General features: G+C 35.5%; 2 protein-coding genes across 2 annotated transcripts; one reads left to right on the forward strand and one right to left on the reverse strand.

Moving 5' to 3' along the window:
* Positions 1-2,020: 2,020 nt before the first annotated feature.
* Positions 2,021-3,398, reverse strand: LOC122281292 (uncharacterized mitochondrial protein AtMg00810-like). The gene is made up of 2 exons (XM_043092663.1): positions 3,253-3,398; positions 2,021-2,501 (listed from the first exon to the last, which is right to left on the reverse strand). The coding sequence occupies exons 1-2, from the start codon at positions 3,396-3,398 to the stop codon at positions 2,021-2,023; spliced, it is 627 nt and encodes a 208-aa protein (XP_042948597.1).
* A 3,302-nt stretch (positions 3,399-6,700) lies between these two features.
* LOC122282006 (probable inactive purple acid phosphatase 27) lies at positions 6,701-11,994 on the forward strand. The gene is made up of 12 exons (XM_043093914.1): positions 6,701-7,138; positions 7,712-7,803; positions 8,093-8,162; positions 8,270-8,392; positions 8,600-8,695; positions 8,867-8,996; positions 9,597-9,678; positions 9,764-9,896; positions 10,180-10,385; positions 10,485-10,610; positions 10,853-11,162; positions 11,535-11,994. The coding sequence occupies exons 1-12, from the start codon at positions 6,947-6,949 to the stop codon at positions 11,838-11,840; spliced, it is 1,866 nt and encodes a 621-aa protein (XP_042949848.1). The 5' UTR covers positions 6,701-6,946; the 3' UTR covers positions 11,841-11,994.
* Positions 11,995-12,453: the final 459 nt, after the last annotated feature.

Here is a 12,453-nt window from a genome sequence, read left to right on the forward strand (position 1 = left end):
AAATTCAATGTAGAGAACTTTGATATCTGAATATAGCCCTTATATTTGTTGAATGATTGTAGTTGAGATGATTAAAATGTATGTATTGATGAAGTGACAATCACAAATGGTGAGATCGTGATTGTCAATTAGAACATCAAATTTGGAGCTCTCATTGGCAAGAATTTGATAATTGGCCAAAATCAACATAAGGTTAATAATAGGTAAAGAGATTGAGTCAACAATGAGCTAAATGTGACCTTAGTAACTGCACTAAAAATAACAAGATGCCAACAAAAATGGGTTTGAGAATTCAAATCATGCTCACAATTAAAATAAAATAAAAACAATTAGACCAACAAATAATCTGTTATGAGGCCCATAAGAACAATGAGATCAACTGAGAGCCCAAGCATTTTACTATAGGATTGGCCCATTACCTTAAATCTTGGAGGCAAAATGCAGCATGAAAGGAGATTGAATAAGTGACGTGTTGAGAGAAGGGAACAATGTGTTTAAGTGTTCTAGAAACTAGTTAGTTGTTTTCATAATATTACTTAATTACCAATTTTCCCTTTTGTAATTCATATTTTATAGTACACGTGTCCTTTATTAATTAGTTTAGTTTGTTATTCCTGAAGAGCATAAGAGGAGGGAATTGGGGGTGAAGAGTCATTTTGGAACTTTTGTAAAAGCTTGATCTGTGTATGGAGGTTGGAAGCCCTCGAAGCCTTCTCTTTCAATATACATACGGCTATGATAACTTCTATCAAACACCTTTCCTATGTGATTTATTTCCATTTCTAAAGCAGTTTATTACATTCTGTTGGTTCTTTTTTAAATTCGGCAACTCCATTCAACATCACAACAGAAATAGAAGAAGATCCATTCAACACAGCATTCACTTGTTAAATTCATTTCATTTCTCTATTATACCCATTCCATACAAGAGAGTTCATAACATAATCTAATAAAATAGGCTTGTAGCTAACGAAGATGCTCGAAAGATATAGTTTTGAGATGAGAAGTGGTTAAACGACATTAAAGATTCCTTAAGAGAGGTAAAGCCAACGAAAGGGTTGAACAAAAAAAATTATTCCACAAGATCAAGCCTGGCGTTAGCCTAGGCCTTTGTACTATGATAAAAATTAAAATATAATAATAATTGAAATTGAAATAAAGGAAGGAGGATGAGGGAAAGAAAAGAATTCCCAATACTACATTTTTATTATTCTTAATAATTGAATAAAAAGAATTAGATGATAGTGTTAAGTTTCAGATGAAACTTAAAAATGGAACTCGGGATGGAGCAGAGAGACTTAGAAACTAAGAAAAATATCTTGTATTGACTGAATGAATTAATTACAAAATAGAATTATGTATTTATATAAGTACAAGAAGAAAATAAACTAACTGACTAACTAACTAACTCTCTTCTTCTTTCATTTTAACACGTGCTGCTTTAGACTTCAATTCTATTTGTTCAATCTTGGATGCTATACTCCAACACCCCCCTCAAGATGAACATGGATATTAATGATGTTCATTTTGCGTAAAGTATGGTGAAATTGGAGAGAACAAAGGGGTTTTGTCAATATATCTGCCAGCTGAAATCTTGAAGGAATGTGAAATAACTTGATGACTTTTTGCTGCAATTTTTCTCTGATAAGATGACAGTCTATTTCTATGAGATGACAGTCTATTTCTATGTGCTTTTTACTCTCATGCTGAACATGATTGTTGCTATGGATAAGGTTGCTTTGCTATCTATATAAAACATAGTTGGCTGATAGTGATTAATGCCCAAGTCTTACAGGGCATAAAGAAGTCATTGGATTTCATACGTTGTTGATGCAATGGCCCTGTACTCTGCCTCTGCAGGTGACCTACTTATTGTTGTCTGCTTCTTACTTTTCCATGAAACCAGTGAGTTTCCTAGAAAAATAGCAAACCTTGTTACACTTTTTCGAGTGTCAATGCACCTTGCCCAATCATTATTTGAAAAAGCCTTCAATTGCAATTCTGATGATGAGGGAAAAAATCATCCCTGTCCTAGTGTTGCCTTCAAATATCTAAGAACTCTAGTGGCTGCTTGATAATGACTGATTGCTGGCTTGGCAAGGAGCTGACTTAAATCCTGAACTGAATAGGCAAGATCAGGTCTGGTGAGGGTTAAGTATAGCAATCGGCCAATCATTCTTCTGTAAGCTGATGGATCATCATACAAGACAAAATCTGTTCTAGTGAGCTTAAGGTTGGATTCCATTGGGAATGTAGCAGGCTTGGCAACAAGTACCCCAGTATCTTGAAGTATATCAAGAGCATATTTCCTTTGACATATTGAGATTCCATTCTTAGACCTTGCCACTTCCAAGCTGAAGAAATAGTTGAGTTCTCCCAAGTCTTTAATTGTGAACTTATTATGTAAAAAATCTTTGAGCAATTGAATTTCTATCAAACTGTCACTAGCCAATAGAACATCATCCACATAAACCAGTGTAGTTATGAAAGATGATTCAGACCTTTTGATGAACAAAGAAGAATCTGAATTACCTTGGACAAAACTATATTAAAGCAAGGCCCTTGACAGTTTTTCAAACCATTGTCTACTAGCTTGTTTTAAGCCATAAAGACTCTTAAGAAGTTTGCAAACTTTGTTTTCTCCCTTTTGAGCCATATCGGGAGGTAATTCCATATAAACTTTCTCATGTAAGTCACCATGTAAAAAAGTATAATTTACATCTAGTTGGTGAAGATGCCAATTTCTAATGGCAGCTATGGCTAAGATCAACCGAATAGAAGTAGCCTTTGTTACTAGAGAAAAAGTGTCAAAAAAATCCAATCCCTCTTGTTGATTGTAGCCTTTCGCTACCAACCTAGCCTTGTGTCTCTCTATAGTACCATTTGCTCTATATTTAATTTGAAATACCCACTTACAGCCTATGGTCTGTTTGTGTTTAGGAAGAGTAACAAGTTCCCAAGTCTTATTTAACTCTAAGACATTTATTTCTTTTTGCATAGCAACTTGCCATTCAGGTATTTGGATACCTTGTTTAAAGGTTTTGGGTTCTTGGGAGGCTGAAATTAATGCAAAAAGCTCTATGAGATGAAGACAGTTTACTTGTAGATATAAAGTCAGAGATGGGATAGAGAATACATTTGTTAAGAGAACAAGTAGCATGAGGAGATGAAGAATTTGCATGTATAACATTTTGGACAGAACCACAAAAATAATCCTGCAAGTATATAGGTGCTTGTTTAATTCTTGAGGACCTTCTAAGCCGCTGAGAATGATCAACATTTTGAGGATGTTGATCACCAGAGGATTCAGTATTTACATATGATTCAATGGAAGAAGAGTTTGGTTCTGACATAGCATTTGGACCATTTGGTTCAATTTGTGTTTCAGTGCTTGGCATTTGTTCAATCTATGAATTTGATTCATTGGAAGATGGATTTGAAGGAGTTTCAGAAAAAAGGAAAGAAAATTTTGAAGCAGAAGTATTTGGTAAAAATAAAAAGGAATTAGCTTCAGAATTAGGTGGGAGTGCTTTAAAAGGAAAATTGCTTTCATAGAATATTACATTTCTTGAAATGAATATTCTATTTGTGTTTAGATCTAGCAATTTGTATCCTTTGATATCAGGGGGATATCCTAAGAATAAACACTTTGAAGCTCTTGAATCAAATTTATGCTTGTGATTTAAAAGTGTTGATGCAAAACAAAGACATCCGAATACTTTTAGATGAGAAAGATTAGGAGCTTTATGGAAGAGCATTTCGAAAGGTGTTTTATTTTTAAGGAGAGGAGTAGGTATTCTATTTATGATGTGTGCTGCTGTCAACACACAATCACTCCACAAAGTTAAAGGGATGTTTGCTCGAAACATTAGAGCTCAAGTAGTATTTGGTAGGTGTTGATGTTTCCTCTCCACAACACAATTTTGTTGTGGAGTTTCCACACAACTCTTTTGCTGTAATATGCCATTATCATGATAGAATTGAGGAAGAAGAAATTCAGATCCATTGTCTGACTTGAGAATTTTGACAGAAACACTAACTTGTGTTTCCACCATTTAACATAACATTTTTAAGATGGAGGAAACTTCAGATTTTGCCTTGAGCATATATACCCAAACACAACGTGTGAGATCATCAACTATTGTAAAGAAAAATCTGAAGCCAAAATAAGAAACAACACAAAAATGGCCCCATATGTCACAATATATCAAATCAAACATATTATTTGAATTTTTATGAGAAATAGGGAAAGAAAGATTTCTTTGTTTTGCAAAATGACATGTATCACAAACATTATTTGAATAAAAAAATATGGAAGATTCTGATTGTCTAAGAAAAGGTAATCTGGAAGTAAAAACATGACCTAATCTGTTGTGCTAGATATCTAAATGGCGTTGGGTAATAGCTGAAGTAAAAGGTAAAGAATGAAACTTATTCTTGGTGCAAGTAGTAATTTGTTTGAAGTGTTAAAGTCCATGTTTTTCATAAGCAATCCCAACCATCCTCTTTCTTGATTGATCCTGTAAAAGGTAGTAAGAGTTAAAGAAAGAGACAGAGATATTAGTGTCTTTGGTTAATTTTGAAATAGAAAACAAATTGAAGGAAAAACTAGGAACACATAACACATTATTTAAAGATAATGTGTCAGAAAGGCAAATGATACCAATGTAATTGGCAGAAACTGACTGAACATTAGGTAATAATAAGAGAATTAATGGACCTAGGTGTAAAAGAATATAGAAGAGGTGAACAAATCATATGATATGTTGCACCAGTGTCTAATATCCATGAGATTTCATGCTTTAGGATTGAAGAAACAGAAAAACAAGAAGAGGTTAGAAGGTTACCAGAGAAGTGAGAAGTAGCAAGATTCATAGCTGGTGTGGGGTTTGTTTGAGTAGGTGGAGTATTCGAATTAGCAAGTGCTAGAAGTTTGGTAAATTCCTCATGAGTTAAAGAAAACTTTTGGTTCTCATTATTGTTGGAAATGTAGACCTCTTCATTAGAAATAGCTGCATTTGCAGTAAGTGAATGACGCTTTCCTTTAGGTCCAGTCCAACCAGGGGGATAGCCATGCAACTGGAAACATTTCTCCACAATTTGTCCATTGTACCCATAGTGAGTACAGTATAGAGAGGATCTCTTTGGCTTGTATTTTGAGAATTTAGGTTACTGATTAATTTGCTTGACCAACAAAGCATGAGTTTCATGTTCAACAGAGTTATGCAATTGTGGTTGACTTTTTTCTAGAATCAGCAAAGAGAATACCTTTGCCATGCTTGGCAATGGAGAACACAAAAGTAATTGACTCCTTATTGAAACATAAGAGTCATTTAAACCAACTAAAAACTTCAAGACATAGTCAGACTGTTGTCTCATTAGCAAAAAATCAAATAGATTGCAGGTACATGAAGCCATCTTCCCACAGCTACAAGTTGGAAATGGTTTGTAATTGAGATATTCATCCCATAATGTCTTGAATGAACTAAAGTACTCAGTAATCATTAAAGAATCTTGAGTAATGGAACTTAGAGATTTTTCAAGGTGAAAAACTCTAGGACTATCACTTCTCAAATATCTGGTTTTCAATTCATTCCATAAATTGACAGTAGATGCAACATAAAGTAGACTATTTCGTATTTCTTTCGATATGGAGTTCATGAGCCAAGAAAGTACCAAATTATTGGCTCGCAGCCAAGCAGTGTGAAGAACACGTTGATCAGCAGGAGGAGCAAGAATTGATCCATTGATAAATGCAGCTTTGTTCTTAACAGTTAACGCAATGGTAATCGATCGACTCCACACGATGTAATTATCACCAGCAAAGATTTCTGAAACAAGCAACGCACCAGGATTATCACTTGGATGCAAATAGTATGGACTGGCAGAATCGTCCGAAGGATTTTGACGAAGATAAGAGGAATGAACAGAGACATCATCATCTGAAGAACTCATTTCTGGAAATTTCCAAGAAATGCAAGAGAAGATTTCTAGAGATTACAAAGATTTCGAAGCAAAGAACACTGTAATCGAAGCAAGAATTGAAAGTTGCGGAAGCAAAATTGTTCTCAATCTGATACCATGTTAAGTTTCAGATGAAACTTAAAAATGGAACTGGGGATGGAGCAGAGAGACTTAGAAACTGAGAAAAATATCTTGTATTGACTAAATGAATTAATTACAAAATAGAATTGTGTATTTAGATAAGTACAAAAAGAAAATAAACTAACTGACTAACTAACTAACTCTCTTATTCTTTCATTTTAACACGTGCTACTTTATACTTCAATTCCATTTGTTCATTTTTGGATGCTATATTCCAACAGATAGCTTCCTATTTATAAGAAAATTATATACAAATGCATGAAATAAAATAAATCAGTTAATAATTATAAAAATTAAAACTCTAAATAAGTTAAACCTCTCAATCAAGTAGGAAAAATTTAAAAATAGAATGTGCCATAAAATAGCTAGACCTCTAAATCAAATATTGGTGGCTGCCAGCCATTGGATTCCGACGTCCGCCGACTGGATCCGGTGATCGGCTACCCGATTTTGGTCAATTTTGTCGAAAAAGTAATTAACAAAGTTCTTCAAACAATTAGCATTAGAGTTTTTAAAGTTTAGAGCTTTGTATTTTAGGATTTAAAAAAAAAAAAATTTAAATTCGAAGTAGTTTAGCTCATCGATGAATTTGCACTCATAGGAGGCTGGTGCGCAATTGGAGGACGTAAAACGATACGTAGTTTGAGATTACAATCAAATTTAAAGAGACGTTCTTAGGCCATAGATTGAGATAACAATCAAAAGATTTGATTGTTATCTCTTTCACGACGAGACGTTCTTAGGCCGGCTTTTATTATATATATACGATGGGTTGCTCAACTTGCTCATGAGGCTTCAACCAAGTATTGAGTTTTAGATGAATGCTTGGTCGCTTTAAACAATGGAGAGCCTGGTGTCGTCCCCGAGATTTCCCTTGGTGGTGTTGTTGTGGCTAGTGTGTTGTGTTGCAGTTCATGTAGGAGGACACGGAGTTGGCGAGCAGCCGCTGTCCAAGATCGCCATCCACAGGGCCCTCTACGCCATTCAACCTAATGCTTCCATCAAAGCTGAAACGGTCCTTCTTGGCAGCAAGGTAACGTAAACTTCTTACTCTTCTTCTCTTTGATAATACCCGGACCTTTTGGTGGTTTAAAGAGGTTTACGTTGTCGACTTCTGAAAGTTCTTGTTTGGTTCGTTGATAAATGATATCAGGGAACAAAGAAATATTTTGAACGCTGCTAAAGAATGAAAGCCATTTTTGTAACACTTTCAAGCTTAATCTTCTCACTCTCTCTCTAACTCTCTCTCTCTCTGATTCAAGAATCAAACTTGATGGTAAAATGTTGAAAGGTAGTATTGGCCAAAAGGAAAAGTCTGAAGAGAACGGATTTATCTATTATAAATTCAATCGCTTAATGGCTAACGGGGCATTATTCTCGTGTTGGTATCGAGGCCATTCGTCCATCTGTAATAATTTGATTGAGTAGAGAGTCAGAGACATAGCTGAAGCAAGTCCCAACTGTTTACGTACCGTGCAAGACACCCACATCTATGTAGTAACCATATGAACATGTGTATCTGGAATATATTGGTTAATCCTTAAAGCTATATCTCTGTGTCTTGAGGTAATATGGGATTAGCAATGTCTGATTGATTTATGCACAGGAGGAAGATTCTCAGTGGATAAATGTGCAAGTTGAGAGTCCTGTCCCTTCTGAAGATGATTGGGTTGCTGTATTTTCTCCAGCAAACTTCAAGTAATGTTTGTCTCGTTACCTCTTATGAATTTTCTTCATGATCTGTCTTACATAGTTTGGCTGTCTGGAATACTAGAATTCACAAAATAATACTAAACTCAGAAAGTAATTGTAAGCCTTAATACTTGGTGTCGCTGCATCCATTAACAATCATTTCTGAATGTTTTATAGGACCATAATCATGCTCATTATAGCTGATATTGATAAGTGCTCATTTTAGGATTTTTGTTATCTATATCTTAGAGCTTGTGGATTGAAAATTAAAAAAAATAAAATCCTATAATGACAGCTCATCAACCTACCCATCTGATGATGAACCAAAAGAGCAGGCTCCATATATATGCTCAGCTCCAATAAAGGTATATATGTGTTATTGCAATATATCACTATGCCTAACTCGATTCAATTTTGAAACATTTAAAATTAACTTTTTCTCTGATTAATTAACGGTAGCTTGATTTTTCAGTACAAGTTTGTCAATGATTTCTCTGCCGAGTATACAAAGACGGGGAAAGCATCTTTAAATTTTCGATTGATCAATCAACGGTCAGATTTCTCATTTGCGTTATTCTCAGGCGGTTTGTCAAATGTAAGCCCTTGTCTGTCTGCCTTTTTTGTGATTTGTATTCAATTCTATTCTTCTTGTTTAAAGCTTATTGTACTATATTTTTCTCATAGGGAGTTCTGTGTTTTCCTGAGGAAATTACTTATTTTCTTTTAGTTCTCAAGCCTAAATCTTTCAGAAAATCACAGGACACTTCAAATTTTGATTAATTTTGTTCTACTTTAATGCCAGCCAAAATTGTTGGCAGTCTCAAACACTATTATAGCTTTTGCGAATCCAAAGGCACCTCTGTATCCTCGCCTCTCCCAAGGGAAGTCTTGGAATGAAGTAAGTTCATTATCTCTTTTCTTTCATGGATAATAATTACCAAACCTACCTAAATTAATGATAGGATACTACAACTAATGTAATGGAACAATATTTTGTATGATTCATTGTACTGGGCTTAAGAATATGTACACTCACATTTCCATCAAATATTGTTATGCTCTCATGCAGATGACAGTAACTTGGACCAGTGGCTATAACGCTACGGAGGCAGTACCTTTCGTTGCGTGGGGTCTAAAGGGAGAACCCCAATCTCAATCGTCTGCTGGAACATTGACTTTTAGTCGAAATTCCATGTGTGGTATGAACTATGTTTTCCTCTAATTATACCACTTTGTTGAGGCTGTACCCTTTTATTTCTAACTTTGCTTGATTAGTTACTTTCAAATGAAAAACCTGTTCAACTAGCAAGCTATTGTAAGATATATGATATTGAAAACCCCACCATGCTATTATGTTATATGTTACAACTATTCCTTAGTCAGACTCATCCCTAAGTGATTAATGAAAATTAAATAACAGAGAACAAGGAAAGGAAGAAAGAATATTCTTGTGGATTAATACTTGAGCTTTTCTCATAATATGTAAATAAATGAGTATTTTTCACGGCATGAGTTGGGAATTGACTCGTTCAAGATTCTATTATATATCCCTATTGGAGACTACTGTTTGGCCAACTGTTCAGGAGAACGATTTGGAAGGCTGTGGTAGAATGTGAAAGAAACATAATACAAACCACCAAATTTGAATTGGTACAAAAAACTTGAGAAACGATGGGAAGAAATTAAAAGAAGTATCTGAAATTCTGCGGACCTAAATAGGGAAAAAATTGATCCAAGAACATGAAAATGATGCTAAGCGAAACCAATGTACTAATGAAGTTGGGCTCTCCATTCTGCAGCTCCACCTGCGCAGACAGTTGGTTGGCGTGATCCTGGTTTCATCCACACGAGTTTCTTAAAAGAATTGTGGCCAAACACGCTGTAAGTACCTTAATCAGTAAGCTTTATGTCGTGTAAGTGCTTAGATTATTATTCTTAAAGGCTCTGATGATGATTAGCTATTCAGGTACACTTACAAGCTTGGTCATAGGTTAATAAATGGTTCCTATATCTGGAGCAAGTCTTATTATTTCAAGTCATCACCATATCCTGGGCAAGACTCATTACAGCGTGTTGTAATATTTGGTGACATGGGAAAGGTAGTATTATGATTTTTATAATCTTCGATTCATACCTAGGCTACTTCTCCAATCATTATATGCCATGATGCAAATCAGCATCCCTGATTAGAGAACTAAAACTTGCACCCGTTTAGATTGTTTGAGATCATTGCTATGCATTTAAGGCTCCATTGTGAGCCTTTCCTTCACATTTTATGTCTGGTTTTATATTTTTTCTTTAAGAACAATTCAAGTCAATTGATTTTCTTGTGTTTGATGATGCACACATAAAACTATCAACATTTGTTTTAACGTCTTTTAGGCGGAGCGCGATGGCTCAAATGAATATAGTAATTATCAGCCGGGTTCACTCAATACTACCGACCAACTCATCAAGGACTTAGAAAACGTTGACATAGTTTTCCATATAGGAGATATAACATATGCAAATGGATACATCTCGCAATGGGACCAATTCACTTCACAGGTGGAGCCAATTGCATCCACTGTTCCATATATGATTGCAAGGTTTGTGCAATTATTCACCCTATACTTGTCTGTATACTGATTTGGATTTTAATATTACTTTTATGACTGCTTGATTTTTATTTTTAAATTCCTCTGCAGTGGCAATCATGAGCGTGATTGGCCAAATACTGGCTCCTTCTATAACAAAACGGATTCAGGTGGAGAATGTGGTGTACTTGCTAGCACCATGTTTTACGTTCCGGCTGAGAACAGAGCCAAGCCTTGGTAACTGCATTTTTTCTTTACGCCTATTTTAAGCATTTGTAGGTTGCTAGTATAATGGATGGTGTTCAAAGATTCACAAACAATTAAACCTCCCTTGATAATTTTATTTAAGTTCATTCTATGAGCACGTTTGTGTTTGGTTAGAGTGATTGGGAAAGGGGTCCAATCCTTAACAGCGGTGCTCCTAAAAGGCAGTTTTGTTTCTAACTTCTTAAATAAAAATACTCTAAATATGCATGCAGGTACTCCACGGATTATGGGATGTTCCGCTTCTGTATAGCCGATAGTGAGCAAGACTGGAGGGAGGGATCAGAACAATACAGATCCATTGAGAATTGCCTTGCGTCGGTGGACAGACAGAAACAACCTTGGTTGATCTTTGCTGCCCATCGTGTCCTTGGGTACTCCTCTGACTATTATTACGCCTTGGAAGGCTCATTTGCAGAGCCCATGGGAAGGGAAAGCTTGCAAAGGCTTTGGCAGAGGTACAAGGTGGACATTGCCTTTTATGGCCACGTCCATAACTATGAAAGGACATGCCCCGTTTACGAGGTAAAGACAATAGCAAGTTTATCCAACTTCTATAAAGTTCATTCAAGTAAGCTTGATTATCTATGAATCCACACATGTACAGAGTTTCATGCTGCATACATCAGCCTACAAAGATGTGATATCTGTATTTAATCAAGCCTCCCTTTCAATATGCCATATCTGTAGTTAATTAAGTTTCAGTAGTTAGTATTAGCGAGTTCTGTATATCAGTATCAACTCCATTAGTTGTGACTCAATGAAATAGTATTCAATGCCTGTTAGGTAGCACTACAACTTTTAATCATTTTCAATTCCAAATAGCTCAATAACTGGGTTTTAGATCACTTCAATGCAATGTCTTTAAATAATAATGTTAATTTGTTGGTGGTGCAGAGTCAGTGCGTGAATGCAGAAAGATCTCATTATTCAGGAACTGTAGAGGGAACAATCCATGTTGTTGTTGGAGGGGCAGGGTGCCACTTATCAAAGTTCACCCAAGAGACACCCAAATGGAGTCTTTACAGAGATTATGACTATGGATTTGTCAAACTGACAGCATTCAATCACTCCTCCCTCCTCTTCGAGTACAAGAAAAGCCGCGATGGAAATGTATCTGATTCCTTCACCATAGCAAGAGAGTACAAAGATGTCCTGGCTTGTGTGCATGATGGTTGCGAAGCCACCACTTCAGCATCTTAAACTTTACCTTGAAATTCAAATTCTTTTAAGGTTACTTGCACCTGAGATTCTCCTCTCCTGCTAGTTGTGCCATATTCTCACATCTTTCCTATATTTTTGTTTGTTCATATATTCAGCTAAAAGGAAGAGGCCCTGGAAACTTGAAAGGAAGTTATATTTGGACTTGCCAAGGATAAAAGAAACATGAAATATACAGGCATATGAGCATATGAGAAGCTTATATATCACTTCACTATACACTAGGGCTGTGCAAAATTCCAAAACCTCCGATTCCGGCCAACCTCTACCTCCGACGGAGTTTAAGTTTTCAAAATTCAGAACGGAGTTTGGAGGTGCTCCAATAATTTATACGAAGTCGGAATTGGAGTAGGAGTCTGGAGCCCCTAGTTTGACTCTTAAAAAAAAAAAAAAAGAGAGATTCTAGATGTACAATTTACATCTAGATTTTAAAAAATAAAATAAGAATGACGTCATTCCACTTAAGCCTGTATGTTTACATTGGCACTATTCTGAAAAAATACCAATAGCTCTGAAAATTAAAAAAATGGACAAATTAGATGTGAACAATAATGCAATTGTCTTTTGAGATGCGGTTTACAACTTTCAAGCTACC

The sequence above is a fragment of the Carya illinoinensis genome, chromosome 11 (genome assembly GCF_018687715.1).
Source record: "Carya illinoinensis cultivar Pawnee chromosome 11, C.illinoinensisPawnee_v1, whole genome shotgun sequence".
Taxonomy (NCBI): Eukaryota; Viridiplantae; Streptophyta; class Magnoliopsida; order Fagales; family Juglandaceae; genus Carya; species Carya illinoinensis.

Excerpts from the sequence above, each read along its gene's own strand:
- LOC122282006 (XM_043093914.1), top strand. The coding sequence starts at position 6,947 with ATGGAGAGCCTGGTGTCGTCCCCGAGATTTCCCTTGGTGGTGTTGTTG. Across the intron at positions 7,139-7,711 it reads CGGTCCTTCTTGGCAGCAAG|GAGGAAGATTCTCAGTGGAT; the intron begins GTAACGTAAACT and ends ATTTATGCACAG. Across the intron at positions 11,163-11,534 it reads GGACATGCCCCGTTTACGAG|AGTCAGTGCGTGAATGCAGA; the intron begins GTAAAGACAATA and ends TTGGTGGTGCAG.
- LOC122281292 (XM_043092663.1), bottom strand. The coding sequence starts at position 3,398 with ATGCCAAGCACTGAAACACAAATTGAACCAAATGGTCCAAATGCTATG. Across the intron at positions 2,502-3,252 it reads CATTCTCAGCGGCTTAGAAG|GTCTGAATCATCTTTCATAA; the intron begins GTCCTCAAGAAT and ends GTTCATCAAAAG.